General features: G+C 44.6%; 1 protein-coding gene across 1 annotated transcript in view; it reads right to left on the minus strand.

Annotated features, from left to right (window-relative positions):
* Positions 1-17580, minus strand: part of DGKH (diacylglycerol kinase eta) — a 676008-nt gene that overhangs the window by 635524 nt on the left and 22904 nt on the right. The window contains 1 exon segment of the mRNA XM_030202410.1: positions 11073-11261. Coding sequence (XP_030058270.1) covers positions 11073-11261 — 189 coding nt within the window.

Consider the following 17580-nt stretch of genomic DNA (forward strand, 5'->3'; position numbering starts at 1 on the left):
TCCTCTCCTCTACCTGCTCACCCTCCAATTTCTGCGCCTCTGCTCTTCCTCTCTCAGATCATCATCACCTGATCACCTTCACACTTCATCACCCTCCCCCTCAGTCCCGCCCAACACTAACCACTACTTTCAGGAATCTCCAGGCTGTCGACCCTCCCACCTAATCCTCTAGTATCTCTAATCTCCTCCCATCCATCATGTCCTCCGAGTCTGTCGACAAGGCTGTCTCTACTTACAATGCCACTCTCTCCTCTGCTCTGGACACCCTTGCACCATCCATCTCCCGTCCCACAAGGCGTACTAATCCCTAGCCCTGGCTGACCCCTTGCATCCGATACCTTCGCTCCTGCGCCTGATCTGCTGAACGCCTCTGGAGGAAATCTCGCACCCATAGCGACTTCATTCATTACAAATTCATGCTATCCTCCTTCCAGTCCTCCCTATTCCTTGCCAAACAGGACTATTACACCCAATTGACTAATTCTCTCGGCTCCAATCTTCGTCGTCTCTTCGCCACCCTTAGCTACCTCCTCAAAGTGCCCTCCGCTCCCACCACCCCCCCCCCCCCCTCACTCTCTCCTCAATCACTGACTGACTACTTCCGTGACAAGGTGCAGAAGATCACCCTCGAATTCACTACCAAGCCACCTCTTCCTCTTCACCCTTTAACCCACTCCCTCAACCAACCAACCCAGGCCTTCTTCTCTTCTTTTCCTGATATCACCGAGGAGGAAACCGCCCACCTTCTTTCCTCCTCGAAATGCACCACCTGTTCCTCTGATCCCATCCCCACTAACTTACTAAACACCATCTCTCCTACTGTCACCCCCCCCCCCCCAAATCTGTCATATCCTCAACCTCTATCCAGGAAATCTAGACTGCCTCAATCTTGATTGACTGCACTTTTTGTCCTTTAGATTGTAAGCTCCTTTGAGCAGGGACTGTCCTTCTTTGTTAATTGTACAGCGCTGCGCAACCCTGGTAGCGCTTTAGAAATGTTAAATAGTAGTAGTAGTAGTAGTAATTAAACTCTGGAATTCATTGCCAGAGAATGTTGTTAAGGCGGTTAGCTTAGCGGAGTTTTAAAAAGGTTTGGACGGCTTCCTAAAGGAAAAGTCCGTAGACCATTATTAAATGGACTTGGGGACAATCCACTATTTCTGGGATAAGCAGTATAAAATGTTTTGTACTTTTTTGGGATCTTGCCAGGTATTTGTGACCTGGATTGGCCACTGTTGGAAACAGGATGCTGGGCTTGATGGACCTTTGGTCTTTCCCAGTATGGCAATACTTATGTACTTATGTAAATACTAAGACTAAGGAACGTTCAATGAAATTACATGGAAATACTTTTAAAACAAACAAATAGAAAGAGAGAATTTTTCACTCAACAAATAGTTAAGCTCTGGAACTTGTTATCAGAGGATGTTATAACAGCAGATAGCATATCTGGGTTTAAAAAAGGTTTGGACAAGTTCATGGAGGAAAAGTCCATAGTCTGTTATTTAGATAGACATGGGGAAGCCACAGCGTGCCCTGGGATCGGCAGCATGGAATGTTGCTACTAATTAGGGGGCCTTTTACTAAGCATTGGTAAGCCCAACATGGAACTACCACTAGGCTACTGCAGAAGCCCGGCAGTAGTTCCCACCCCCTGCGTGTGACATTTTTGGCACTACTAAAATATGTTCTATTGTTGTAGCACCGGTGCTGACCTGGCAGTAATCACTGCCCAGTTACCGCCAAGTTAGTGCGGGAGCCCTTACCTCCACCTCAATGGGTGGCGAAGTGCTCCACCCCTCCCCCAAAATGGCCACACTGCAAGTGGTTCACTTACTGCATGGTCATTTCTTTTTGACCAAAAAAAAAGACAGCCTTTTACCCACTACGGTACAAGAGGGCCTCAGCGTCCATCAAAAACACACACTGATGCTAACCTAGGCCCCCTTTTACTGCAGCTTAGTATAAGGACCCCTAGATTTCTGCTAGGTACTTGTGACCTGGATTGACCACTGCTTGAAGCAGGATACTGGGCTAGATGAACCATCGATCTGCCACAGAATGGGTCTTCTTAGGTTCTTATGGCTCTCACTGCACTGCATCAGAGTGCCTATAAGGAGATCCCCTCTTACAGAATTACCCCAGGGAAACGGCAGAAAAACAGGTGTAAAGCTCTGTGGGTACTTTATCCTGTGGCAATTTGTAAAGGAAAATTATACATGCATTTTCCTTTTAGAGAAGCCCATAAAGAAAAGCCGCCATAGACTATGCATCAAAATACACAGCTTTGAGAATTGCCCTATAAATACTGCTTTATGTCAATACAAATAAAAACACATTTCAAAAATTATCACTAACATTTTCCTCTTGTGTAAACAATTCAATAAAGAATGCTTTCAAATGTTATTTGCTGTTTCGTCAATACCCATTGTCTGTAAATATAATAGTAAATATATTAAAGGACATATAAATTCTGGACTGGGAAATGTTAATAGAGCAAGAAACATTTACAAGTACTTTTAAATAAATGTAGCCACCATTTCATGCTGTAGATAGACCCTCCCTGCACAAATAAATTTCTTTGTGTTAAAAGGAGACACATCCTGAGAGTGCTGCCAAGCTGAACCTGTCTGAATGGAAGATTCTAGAAAGATTCTGGCAAAACAACAGTTTGGACGAGTCATAGAAGATACTTGTGACAAACAAGCAGAATATAAAACAATACAATTTCAATAATATACTAATCAAAAAATAAGGTATCAAATGATATTTCTTTAGGTGCATTCACAAAGTCAGAATGTCCTGCAAGTCTAAAGTTAGATAAGTACGGTTAAGTCGTAGTTTAATTCAATATGTCGAGGATCATTCTCACCTTTGGAAGCACAAATGGTTTAATTCACGTACATTTGCAGAAGAAATTGCTAAGTTATGCTGGTAGGTGTGCTCAAGCAGAATTTTCTGAACTAAACCACATCAACAAATACCTTCTCCCTAGAATTTTATTTTTATTGTATATTTTTAGATTTTCTGTCTCCTTTCCATTTTTAGTTTTAGCTTGTTTTAGTGTGTTCTATGTTATGTGGATTTCTGTAAACCACTCTGAGCAGTTAATCCAGGAAAGCGGGATGTACATTTCTAAAAATAAATTATCACATAGGCATTTTAAAGTGACAGGATTCATTGATGATCTTTATTTATTTATCTGTAAAATAATCCTGTTTGTACATTTTTTAACATGATTGGAAAGTCCTCCATCCAGCAGCAGATAACAGCGAACTCGATTAGCACTGACACAGGTGGCCATTTCATCTCCCCACTTCAGTCTCTAGACAGTCTTTTCAAGAATAGAGCTCTAGATCTCACAGCAAACTGGGAAGAGAGGTATCACAGTGGAAACACACAGACCCAGCTCCACAGAAAGGTTAAACAAACAAGGCCCTTCTGCCTCCTGAAGAAAGATTAGATTTCATATTTCCATCCCACAGACACCTGGAGAGTCCTTGCAGTTGGCACCCACAGAAGTTCTATTTCCTGCTGCAAAAAGACCCTGGAGGAGCTAAGCAGTCAAGGGAATCTCATCTGCCATCACAGGCCCTAATTATAGGGCTAAGAGCTGGATGAGGAAACCATTCATAAGCTAAATCAACATCACGTCCATCAGCGAATGCTTATGCTTTATTAAACTTGATATACCGCCTTTCAAACACAATCAAAGCGGTGCACAAAATCATATAAACATATGAACACCCAAGCTCCGCTGAAAAAGGTATCTGATGCCCACCTTTTTAAATCACCCCCCATTTAATACCTTCCATCTATAAATCTCAGATTACTGAGGGCATGACACATCCAATCTGAGGCCAGGGAGGCAGATGAGGTGAATAACTATTCAAGAAGTCCAGAAAATGTATAAAAAGAAAACTGTTAATCACAGGTGAAGCATGTGCTATGCAGGAGGGCAAACAGTGGCAACTATTTATTTATTTGGATTTTGCTCACACCTGTTTCAATAGTAGCTCAAGGTGAGTTACAATCAGGTTCAGTAGGTTTTTCCCTAGGGCTCTAGTGAGCACATAATAAAGCAGTTCAGGTCCATCCCACTTCAAGCCACAAAGAGCATCAGCTCTCTCTTGTCCCTAGGCATGGGTCTTATTGTCCTTTTCTGGAAATACACAGTCACTGAGATTAATCTAGGGTTGGCTTAAAGCATGAGTCGGGTGAGAACTGGCTCAGGGTGTCGAAGCTCACCAGCTCAGCCTTCACAGCCTTGAGAGGATGCAGCTCTGCTCTAGCCACTGTGCACTTTCCCTGTGCTGCCATTTATGCGCTCCTGAACAGAAGATATTAAAGCTCATACACAATTACTAATCAGACCCAAATACAACACTGCGATGATGTTATGGAATTAGAAAACAATTTAACAGGAATAATTTTATTCTTTTTGCCAGTAAGAAAAAAGTAGGCCCAGTGGCAACACCGTACTGCCACGCAGAAAACCTGGTTCAATTCCCAGGACCAGCTTCTGTTCCCTAGATTGCATGGCATTAGGGATGCTGTGGGTGGCATTCACAGCTTCCAGGGGAAAGGGAAGAAGAAGAGGGAACGGGTTCTCAGCATATAATGTGTACAGCGCTGCGTACGTTAGTAGCGCTATAGAAATGATTAGTAGTAGTACTCAGTGGCGACACCTATCATCTGGACTTAGGATGTGCACGTTGCTGAGTTGTGGGTAGAGATGCAGTCTACGCTCTAGGCCAAAAACATCACTGCAAGGCCTGGTTTCGGATGGCAGTTATAAAACCGAAAAAGAAACCCCGGACACTTGACACTATAGCCCACTAGAAGCTGATTCCAGTTGAACTAGAAGCCCAAAGAGGCAGGAGCAAACTGCCAGACAGAAAAATAAATATTTTCAAGCTTTCAGATCAACTAGAATTCCTTCCTTAGATAACATACAGCATGCAAAGCTACAGCTCTTGACACAGGTTGTTAAATTTCTTACATTTACTTTGTTTTTTTTTTTGTTTTTTTGTTTTTTGGGGGGGGGTGGCTGTCTGTAATTTCTTCCTGCTTCTTTTTCAGTACCAGCTCACTTGTGGTGCCATGAACCCTCCATTTCCAGCTACCTGAGGGGTTTTCCCCACTAATCCATATAGGGATTAATCCACACAGAATCCAATAAAATAAATAGGGCACAATATTGAAAAAAGCTGAGCTTCTAAATCTTGGCTTCTAATTTAGGTAATGTATGGGCTTCAGGTCTTTCTTGTACACAAAGACTATTTCTTGCATGGCCACGAAAAAGCCTTTTTTGTATTTGTTTCATTTATGGCTGTGAGCTAATGTTACCATTACTGTGCGGTCATTTTAAAAAATTAATGTGGGAGCTCTTACCACCGCCTATTTAAGGGGCAGTACAGGCTCCTGTGGTAGCCAATTAGTATGTTACTGGTTACCATTTCCACACCAAATCCGCATCCATTCTCTGTCCCTCCAAAAAATTACAAAAAGAAAAAAAAAACACCACAAGCTTAGTACACGCAAATGGCAAAAATAGCGCAGAACATTTTAGCACACCCTGAGTTAGGCCATTTTTGCTGAGCTAGGTGCACGTTAGCACCTAATGCAGTTTAGTAGAAGTGTCTCTATATTTGTCCTCTGTTTTCAGTCAAACATAGGAGCTTAAGATTTCTGCTGACAATTCATCTAAAATCTAGATGCCTAAAAATTATACTCTTAAATGTATACCTGCCATTCATTTGCCTATATTTAGGAGTTATTAGGCACATGATGGAAATTCTAAAAATGGCGCACAAAATTTGGCACCAGAAAAATAAAGTTAGCGGTACGCATGATTCTGTGACTGGAATGTGCCAATTCCTGTGTCTAACTTTGGGCACCAGAATTACACCTGCTAAAACCTGGTGTAAATGCTAGTGCCCAAGTTGGGTCACTAACCAGCTTATTTTCGAAGGAGAAGGGCGGCCATCTTACGACACAAAAGCTGATTTTGGCCGGCTTCAACTGCTTTCCATCACAGGGCCGGCCAAAGTTCAAGGGGGCATGTCGGCAGTGTACCGAAGGCAGGACGGGGGCATGGTTAAGAGATGGCCGGCCTCGACCGAAAATGGAAAAAAGAAGGCTGGCCCTGATGAGCATTTGGCCGACTTTACTTGGTCCCTTTTTGTTCACGACCAAGCCTTGAAAAGGTGCCCGAACTGACCAGATGACCACCTCCCCTTACTCCCCCAGTGGTCACCAAGCCCCTCCCACCCAAAAACAAAACAAAACATTTTTTTGCCAGCCTCTACTCCAGCCTCAAATGTCATACCCAGCTCCATCACAGCACTATGCAGGTCCCTGGAGCAGTTTTTAGTGGGTACTGCAGTGCACTTCTGGCAGGCAGACCCAGGCCCATCCCCCCCCCCCCCCGTAACACCTGTGGTGGTAAATGGGAGCCCTCCAAAACCCACCCGAAACCCACTGTACCCACATCTAGGTGCCCCCCCCCCCGTTACCCCTTAAGGTCTATGGTAATGGTGTACAGTTGTAGGGAGTGGGTTTTGGGGGGGGGGGGGTTGAGGGGCTCAGCACACAAGATAAGGGAGCTATGCACCTGGGAGCAATTTGTGAAGTCCACTGCAGTGCCCCCTAGGATGCCCAGTTGGTGTACTGGCATGTGAGGGGGACCAGTGCACTACAAATGCTGGCTCCTCCCACGACCAAATGGCTTAGATTTGGCCGGTTTTGAGATGGCCACCATTAGTTTCCATTATCGGCGAAAACCAATGTCCGCCATCTCTAAGGGCGGCCATCTCTAAGGGTGGCCCAAATGTTGAGATTTGGCTGTCCCCGACCATATTATTGAAACGAAAGATGGCCACCCATCTTGTTTCGATAATACGGTTGGGTGCGCCGCTTTACGGGGCTGTCATTAGAAATGGGCGCCCCCGTTCGATCATGCCCCTCCATGGGACCCTTTTACTAAAGGGTTGCCATGCGGCAACAGGCTTGCCATGTGCCGTTCCGGAACTACCGCAGGGCTCCTGTGGTAGCCCAGCGGTATTTTCCACCCCCCCAGAGCGGCGATAAGTGCCCCCCCCCCAAACAAATGGCCGCTCGGTATGTGGTTCATTTACTGCACGGCCATTTCTTTTTAAGAAAAAAAGACAGCCTTTTACCCACTGCAGTAAAAGGGGGTCTCAGCACGTGTCAAAGACATGCGCTGATGCTAACGCAGGCCCCCCTTTTACTGCAGCTTAGTAAAAGGACCCCTCAGGCAGTATTCTGTAACTATGTGCAGAACTTTTCAGAACACCCCTGACCCGCCCACGGCCAAGCCACGTTTTGAGTTATGCATTATGCCTTATAGAACAGTGCGCAGCCACATGTTCATGCAAATTTTATTGGGTGCCAATTAACACCAATTGATTGTTAGCACCCATTTACTGATGTCAATTGGCTCGTTAGCCAATTAAATTACACGTGCATCTCAGGAGCATGCCCAAATTTTGGCATGCAAATCTAGGCACCATATATAGAATCTGGGGATTAGGGGGTAATTCCATAAGGAACGGTCCAAATTTAGATGGCAAGAATGCACATATATGTTGATATTCAAGTCATATATGAGCATATGTTTAATGCATACACGGGAAAATGACCATTTTCCAGCTACATGCTATTCTGTAAGTACACACCACTATCTGATGGTGCTTATTTTGTGGGTAGGCATTCACATGGGCAGGGTCTGGGTAAAGCATGAGTGGGGCATACATTTACACATGTACAGTATCAATTACTTTGGGGTCATTTTTTTTAAAGCTCAACGCTCACTAATAGTCATTAGCACGTGTTTTCTTAGCTATGGGCTTCCTAGAATTCAGCATCCACTAAGCTTTAATATCTATAAATAGTGCCTAAAAAAAAATCAGTGCTTAAAAAAAGCACGTAGCAGCATTCTATAAACCGTGCCTAAAGTTAGGTATGGCTTCTAGAATAGCACTTAAGCCCAGGGATTGGGTCTACATTTAGGCACAGCCGTTTGCACCAGTAAAAACGTGCTGCAAATGCCTATGTTTAGGTGCGTAGCTCCCTTATTCTATAATTAGACGTGTAATTAAAAGTCACGCCCCCTGATCCATCCCAATCCTCCCATGGCCCTCCCATTTCCATGCCCCCTTTTCTGACTCATGCTCATCCCGTGCTACATTTATGCATGTACATGTTAACTGAATCTAATTATTGTCAATAATTGCCAATTACTGACGCTAATTAGCTTACTCAATTAAAATGCACATGTGCCCAAATTTTGTGTGTGCATTTTTTAGCGCTTTTTATAGAATTAGGGGGTATATGTGCATTCATGAACAATCTAAGCATATGAGCACTTACACAAGCCCTATGGTGGGTTAAGTGATCATGCCTAAAATATAGGCACTTTTTCGATCTATTAGGACTAGTATTCTATTTTTTTTAATGTAGGTTCATACTTTTCCTTATAGAACAGGCTCCAATTAGATGCTGAAAATCAGCACTTAGCTCCCAACTTTTTTCCCAGTCTTAGAAATGCCCCTGTTGCCACCCACTTTTTAGGTTCCTAAATTTGTGAGTTTAGTGAAATTTTGAACACCATTTAGTCACTCAGCCCTAGCAAATTTTAAAAGAGATCAATGTAGAACCCTCTCAAAGTTAGCATAACCCTTTTGAAAATCAGCCTCATATTGCTTATAGTTAAGAATTTAAGGTTCATCCTGTCATCTGAATAGACGTGAGAAGGTATTTTTACGGTGGATAAGAAGTAAAAAGCCTCCTTCTCTGCTTTATGCTATTGCCCAGTGCATCACATACATGCACAGATTTCAATTCACATATTCTACACAAAAAACATAGTGAACGGTTCTTCCACGCAGGAAAGCATATTGCCTCAAATCAGACCTCGGTGAACTGAGCCCCCGGAAATCACTGGCATCCGCACTTTCATTTTATTCTAAGTTAAGGAATCAGAACAAAATGCAAAAACGCTGAAAGCTCCTACAGAAACAAAGGTGGGGAAAAAAGTATTGACTGTTAAGGATAGTATTCACGATATGATCTCTCTCAAATACTCTATCCTTAGCCGTCAAACGAACGTAATCTATTTAATTAAAACCTCCGTCTACAAATACATTCATTGAGTAAGTGAAGCCTGACAAATCCAATTTGACTGAAAGGGACAAGCAGTTCTTTGGATGCTCTTTTGCTCTAGCGGTTTCATGTAACCACTGTTCACAGTAGAAAAGCCAACATATATACAACACCCTTAAATGGGAACTGGCTGTCTAAATATAGCTACTTTTCAATAATGCACTGAGGAGTTATAAAGTAAATTAGTAAATTATTTATCACAGTGGTTACCTCAAACCATTGAATATCACTTGCATTTAGGGAGATAGACCTACTAGTTGCGAACTATGTGAGTGGCTGAGTAAATGACTGATAGATACAGTAGATACATTATGTATATCTATTTATCTACATAGCTATTTTACTCACTGCTCACTGTAGGAAAGGAAATATTATATATGCATATATGTACATCTGCACATAGGCTTTATATTTAACTCCCTCATCTAAGATTTACTTGTAGTGCATTACCTGTGAAGTTATCCTCAAAAGGTGGGCAGCCAAGTTTCCATGTAGGGCACAAATGGTCTCCGCACCATGGTGGGGGGAGGGGGGGAGGCATTTGCCTTGAGCAAATTGTGAGAGCACAGGTGAAAAAGTAAATCCCCAACCATATCAAAGATCATGATTAACAATGCTAAAACACAAATCTGAACCAATATATAAGCAAAATTTAAAAGCACTTATTGATTGATTGATTTGTAAAAATCATCAAGGTGGAAAATAAATCAATAACTACTACTAATAATAATTCCTTTCATATGGATAACCAGAAACGATCATTTTTAGAAAAGATATGTTTAACTGTTTATTTGGAACAAGACTTCATTAAATCATGGCACAAAGATTTTACCAGAAGTAAAGAACATGGGAAAACCCCAGTAAATATGTGTATAATAATAATTTTCAATTGTCTTAATTTCAATCTGAATCCCACCCAAGCATGCCACAGTCAAGTCTTTAAACCCAACTGCAATGTTGCAAAGCTGATCTTCCTGAAAACAGAATATAGCTGAGACACTTTTTCGCTTGTAATAACATCAGCAAAGACACAGAGCAGCAAGAACGAGCAATAGAAAGGGTTTCAGGAAAATGTTGCACGAAAAAAAAGAACAAACCCAAAAAGGGGCAGGCATGGAAAGGGTTAAAAAGGGTTAAAAGAAGCACTGCTGCGACAAATCTACAGTAAAGGTACCGAACTTCGCCGGTTTGAGATGGACTGAAATACTGTCTGCATGTTCTATATTATTTACCCGTGTTTTAAAACCAGAAGCTTCTCACAACAAGCTAAAGAAGCTTGCAAGCAAAACTCAGTAGGCAGTTCACCCACTGCTTGCTCCCCCTAATTAATAACCTGACGTGGTCGGAATGAGGAAAACCAAAATTACAACAGCAATACGAAAGTGCACTTTTCAAGCATTTTTGAAAGGGAAAATCAGGTCTCTGCTGTAAGTTGAGTTCTCACATAAATGTGCAGGAACCACATGCCATGTGCAGCCTCCCTGCAAATCACAGCCACACAGATGCCCGATCGACCGCTTTCAAATCAAATCTGCCCCTTGTTTAGTTTCTGCTTCCGAATCCGAGGAAGATAAAGGACGGATCTCGCGGATCGTCCTTTACCCAGACCCCAAATCCGAATAGGATGCAACAAATTGATGAGTGTGGGGGGGGGGGGGGGGGAGGACCTTTTCGGCCCGGGACAAAGAGCCGGGGTCGGCTCAAGCTCCTGCCACCCGGAAGAACAGAGTCCCCCCCCACACACACACACACACACATACACTCTTCTGCACATTTCGGAAACTGGCGCCGATACAGTGTGGGAACAGATCCCCCCTCCTCCAAATGAAGGCGGATCGCATCCCGACCCCACTCCCCCCAGCCTCCTCCCTCCCTGGAGATCTTACCTTGCTCCGGATCTGGCCGGAGGTGGACACTTTCCGAATGAGTTTCTGGGGTCCCTCGTGCTCCCCTTCGCTATCCGAAGACTCGTCTCCAGTCGCCGCCGCTCCTCCTCCTCCTCCGGCCGCTGCCGTCCCCACCCCGGCCGGGTGGTGCTGGATCGCCGCCTCCGCTCCGGACATCTTCTGCGCCTCCTGCCGAGAGAAAGTACAACAGCCTGGGTCAGCCGGGGTAGCAGCTGCCGGCCCCTTCCGGGCGAGCGGCAGCAAAGCAGCGGAGCCCGGGGCGGCTCTTCTAGCCGCCATCTTCCGCCCCTCCCCGCCCCCTCCCTCTCTCTGTTGGCGGCGGCTCCGGGAAATCGGGTGGGGGGGGGAGGCGGTAGGGGAAGCGGATCCAGCCCCTCAGCCGCCCGGGAGTGAGGGGGGCGGAATTGTAGATTCAGATTCTTCCCTAACCCTCGGGAGGTGACATCGGGATCCGAATTCGGATCAAGCTCTGAAAGCCTGGACCTGAATCCGGATCAAATGGGGACGGGCGAAACCCACCGCCCAGGCTCCTTGTATTTCGCAAATAATAGAAATCACTCAGCGAATTCAAAACCCCAGTGCACAACCTTTTCTTTTCCTGGTTGTTTTGCGAAACAGCCTGCTTGTGGCTTTTTTTCGTTACACAGCCATTGCTGGAGAAAGGCAACAGGCGAAAGTGGGACAAGGCTGCAGCTGCACTTGCTGAATTTATCAACATTCAGGTAGCTTTCTAAACTAACGACCTTCTAAATCTACATATGGAAATATGAATAGCTGGAACATGCACTATTTCAGACTAGACCACCCCATTCCAGTCATTCGCTATTATTTCATATAGCTGGTGACAACCTTTTAAGGACATTAGCAATGCACTGGTTCCCGAACCTGGTCCTGGAGGCACCCCAACCAGTCAGGTTTTCAGAATATCCACAACAAATCTCTCTCATGAATATTCATTGCGGATATCCTGAAAACCTGACTTGGCTGGGGTGCCTCCAGGACCAGAGTTGGGAACCACTGAACTGTAGCAAAAATAATAGTAATAATAATAATACTGACAGTATTGAAAGAAAACAAGTTACTTAGAATCTAGAAATTAGGGCAATTTTTAGCTTTCACCCAGGGCTGGTTCAAGGAAAAGTTGCATCCTGAGCCAACTTGTTTTTGGTAGTGCCCCTCTCATCGGATCACTTCTGGTTGCTTCCCCCTTGGGTTTGGCATCTCTCCCTCCCTTGGGCCAGCATCTCTCTCTCTCTCTTTCCCCCTCCTCTGTTCCCCTCTCTGCAGGTCTGGCCCTTCTCCCTCACCTCTCTCACCCCCCCCCCCCCCCGCAATCCTGTAAAATTTGCATTGCTCGCCAGCGACAGCAGCAAGACATCAGGAAATTGCATCAGAGGAGAAAGGACCCAGGGGCTGTTGCTAGTGCTGCCACTGTCGGCAATCCAGGTAAACTTTACAGGACTAAGGGGGGGGGGGGGGGAAGTGACAGAGATGAGGGAGCAGTGCTGGCCCCGCTGGGAGGGGGAGGGAAAAAAAGGCTTAACCTGTAGACCAGGTAAGATTAGAGGCTGGGTATTTTGACATCCTTAACCGCCAGCAAACTGGGCCAGAGCCTCACCTAGTCCATTGGTTAAGCTGGCCCTGCTTTCACCTTCCCTTGAATTCATTCAAATGACATCTTAGAATTCAGAACTATCAGTGCTTTCTATCACATTTAGGCCCTCATGTGAGTACTTTACCAAGCATCTCTCTATATAAAACGCACCTCCAACGTTCTGAAGCCTCCACAAGTCCCAACATTCTAAATGCATGGTGGTGAAACCTGGAATTCACCCATGAGTGTTGGCCCCGCCCCTGCATCAAACGTCATGACGTCAAGGGCGGACCAATGACACTCAACCAATCGCATCGCGAACCCGTTACTAAGCGACGGAACGTGACATGACATATCGCAAAACAATGAAAACCAGCAGCACACAGTTGCTACGCGACATCAACAGCAACGCTAAAAGGACCATATAGATCTCTGCTTTCCACACAAACAACGGACACGGAGGGCATAGGAGGGAAGGGAAAAAACCAGCACATACACACACACTCTCACTCTTAACTGGCTATAATGAGCAACTGACCTGCCACTATCACAGGGACTGCTAGCACCTCTCTCTCACTCTCTCTCTCTCACACACACACACACACACACGGGACACAGAGGGGATGGAAGACAAGGAACGAATCGTTGGGTATGGAGGTGGCGGCAGGGGAGATAAGGCAAGAACTGCCTCAAATATTTGTGCTGTGCTATGTACAATTATAATGCTGTCTCTTCATTTTGACCCTACCCTTTCACACTCTCTTTCACACAGACACACACACACATACACACTTTGTTACATCTCTGACACAAAACACTGCAAGTTGTGCCAATACACATCACAACTGCCCATATGGGAAAGGCATTCCAAATAAAAGGTTCATGCCTCTTTGTGAATGTAATGTAATGTGCATGATCCAGCGCAGACAACACGAAAAAGGATGCTACATCTGTGAAATAAGCTAAAAACTTCAGAACCAGAATCAGTCTTCATAAACATAACATATTACAGCAAAAATGCAGAAGGACGGCTGAGGAGCTAAAGCAAGATCACTCCCTTAAGGACTTCACAAGCAAAGCGGGTCAAAGAAATAGAGAACATAACTTTGAAACAAATGCAAAAAGGACTTAATAGGGACATTTGCATTCACACCCATTAAAAGATATAGACTGCCTACTGTAGAGTGTTACCGTCTCATCACCTCTGTGAAACCACCCCTCCCCCTTTCTTTTACTGAGCTGTAATGATATATACAGACAGCTCAAAACCTAGATAATTCTGCACTATTTAATCTCATTGTAACTACATTGTATTTACTGGAGATAATTCATAAAAGCTTATCGTCACAGATGTATTAAGTTAGTCCAATAAAAGGTATCACCTGCAACTTGTTCGCAGATCCTTATTTCCACATATCCCAGAGGACTAACACAGCAACCACAATTCTTTGGCAAAATTCCCAAACTTACAGGAATGTTCAAATTGTCTTCTGTGCATAGTAGATTCTTATCTAATAATTTACCATGGTTTATTATATATCATCAGTAAGGATGGCAACTGTCTGAAGGAATTTGTCTTAAATGAAAGCATATCTTTCCTCTTTAAGCAAGCAGTTAATCAGCCCTTCTAATCCTGGACTAAAAGGGACCATCCTATGTGCAGTTCATAACAGTGGCTTAGCCACAGGTGGGCTCAGGCCCACCCAGCAGTGATGCATCTCTAATGTGGCTGGCAGGGAACCCCTTGGCCTCACCAGCTGAAGACTCATGGCATTTCTTCCTCCCCGCTCCTGTAGGTGTTCTGGCATCTCAACTCCCCCCTCCCCCCACCGTACCTTTTAAAGTCTTCATTTCTTTGCCAGCAGCGAGCAGTGACTCATACCTGCTGCTTGCACTGGCCTTGAGCCTTCCCTCTGATGCAACTTCCTGTTTCCACATAGGCAGGACCACAGGTCAGGGCTGGAGTGTGCAGCAGGTATGAATTGCTGCTCACTACTGGAAAAGAAATGAAGGCTTTCAAAGGTATAGAGGGGGGCGGATGGGGGGAAATGAGAGACACCCATGGAAATCATGAAGGGGAGGGAAGTGGGGAAAGAGAGGGATGCTGAATACCATGTTGGGGGAGGGCCTTGAGCTGCAAGCTGTCTCTTAGTGGGGGGGGGGGGGGTGCAGATAGGCACATAGCTGAAGGTTTGCCTAGAGCATCAGATACCCTTGAGCCGGTCCTTTCTCCTATCATTATAACTCGGCTCAACAGTATCAGGAGCTCTTATTTCAGTGTCATTGTCCTAACAGTTTGGAAAGGTCTCCTACTTTCCATCATGGCTGAAACTTTCCTTTCAGAAATCTGAAAGCACCTTTAGAAGCTATTTCTTTACTTTGGCCTTTCCTCAAGTTTAATCCGCCACTCTTGTGCTCTTTTGTTGACAGCAGCATGATACTTTTGTGTTTTTTAATCTCTTCCCTTACCCATTTATTTGCCAAAAAAATTGTAACTCTTCTACCTTTCTTTGTTTTGCTTGTATTTGTTGTTTTGTCTTAATTTGTTTGTTTTGTCTGAACCTCCTCTTAAATTATCTTGACTTTGTAAACCGCTTACACGATTTGTTTTGATTTGAGGTACCATTACATCAAAATAAATTGAACTTGATACAATCATCCCAGCTGCTCAGGCACATTTAGAGCAACTTGTATACTCCCCTATACTGTCTTTCCCTAAGCCTTCATGTCCCCCAACACACATTCTCTTTCCCCGTCCCACAGCCTATATCTTCCCCCCCCCCCCCCCCCCCCCCCCACTCACTCTCTCTGTCTCTCCCCCCTCCCCAAGCCATTCTCTCTCCCAATCCAACACACTCTCTTTGGGCTTTGAGTTTTAGGGAATCTTTCAGTAGCTGCATGGGGGGGGGGGGGGATTTGTAGGGCTAGCTCAATCATTAGGCAGGACTAGGCAAGTTGCCTAGGGAAGTAGATTCTGGGGGGCACCAAAGAGCACCTGCAGTCAATGTAAAACAATAGTTCCTGATAAGCACACACAAACCTGAAGAAACAAAATGTATTTTTACCAGCAGGGAAGGTGGGCTGTTTTCAAATAGCTCATTTATCCTAATTATTCTGTGAAGGGTGGTGTTGAAGTGATTGTGTTTGTTGAGAAGGGGGGGCAGCAAGGCTGAGAGTTTGCCTAGGTTAGCTGATACCCTTGTACCAGCCCTGGGGGATTGGAGCCAGCAGCTAGGTAGGGTAGGATTAATCACTTGGTGGGCCCTTTGCAAATAAGCACATTGGTCCACACATCATAACATAATTTTTTTTAACTAAAGCTTGAAGTGAATTACAAAGTAAAATAATATCACATAAAATATGAATCATCAACCACTTCCTGTAACTCATTATCCGGCTCAATAATATATTTCTTTAAAAACCATGCTTTTAAAGATCTTTTACATCTTGCATAACAATGGATTTGATGAAGTTTCTAAAGGTAGCTCATTCTAGAGTTTAGGCCCTTGGTCTTTCCAGAAAACCCTGGGAAGCAGACTTAAGGTGCCTGACAGGTTTATACTGCTTTAGTAGGTCCGATACATGTACTGGACCCCTTGACCATAGTGCGTTAAATGCCAAGCTTAATAATTTAAAACAAATACACTGCACTATAGGCAGTGGTGTGCTGGAGCAGGCTCTCACAGGCTCGCAAGAGCCGGTTGTTAAGTTTTTAAGAATTTTGGGAGCCGGTTGTTAAAGTAGGGCCCTCCATGGCTACTTTAACAACTGGCTCCCAAAATGTGGGCTTGGGCCCCCTGCTGAATTCTCTTTTACTTTGCTGGTGGGGATGCTGAGCCCTGTCAGCCAAGTAAATAGACTACTGCTGCTCCCCGCTCCTTGTTTCCAGCTCTGGGCAGCAGGCTGGGACTTCTTGAGCATGTGAGAGAAGTTCCAGCATGCTGCTCAGAGCAAGACGTTGGGAGTGGTGGCAAACCATTTATTGGCTGCCAGCAAAGGTATGCCTAGCGTGCCCACACGAAGGGAGGGAGGAGAGAGAGGCAAGTGTTGCTCCCCCCCCCCCCCTCCCGGCCGCCCCTGGCCCTTCCAACTGCAGAGCTGGCTATGTCCGGAGAAAGAGCCTGTTGTTAAAAATTTACCAGCACACCCCTGACTATAGGTAGCCAGTGCAATTCTGCCAAAAGTAGATTTTTAACTTTTTAATAAGCAAGCGGACATGCTTTGTACCAATTAAAGTTTTCTTAGTTGATATTTTGGCAGATCACAGTATAAACTATTGCAAAAATCAACCCTTGAGGTCACATACGCATGTATTAAGATCTTTTCCATCAAGAAATGGACGTACCCTATACAACAGATGTAAACTAGCAAATGTGGATTGAACCATGCATGAAATTTGTTTAGAAAATTTTAAATCCTTATCTAACCAAATTCCTAAATTCTTCACCTCTGATTTTTCCATTAAAGCAATACCCTCTAAACGAGGTGTAAAAGTAAGGGATCTTTGCTTTCTCGAAAACCACATGTAATGAGTCTTCGCATGTTAAAAAATCTCACAAACAAGGTCCCACATGCTTCTGATTGCAGAGGAAAACTGGGAAAGGAGGAAGCAGTAGGTAAGAAGTCCTGCTTGCCTACTCTTCCTGTCGATTGGAGGACAACACATAAGGGTGGTGAGAACAGAGAAAAAGTAATGGGCTGTGGTGGCTTTGGGCTTTCTCCATCTCTCCCTTCTACTTTCCCCTTCCCACCACACACACTTTTCTTTCTGCCAGTGGCTGACTTCAGAAAGAGTCCCTCCTAAAAGAAATTTGGGCCCTAGGCATGTGCCTAGTTTGCCTATGTCTTAATCCTGCCCTACAACCAGGCACTTCTGGTCAGCTCTGAGCATGT

Source organism: Microcaecilia unicolor, chromosome 4, assembly GCF_901765095.1.
Source record: "Microcaecilia unicolor chromosome 4, aMicUni1.1, whole genome shotgun sequence".
Classification (NCBI taxonomy): Eukaryota; Metazoa; Chordata; class Amphibia; order Gymnophiona; family Siphonopidae; genus Microcaecilia; species Microcaecilia unicolor.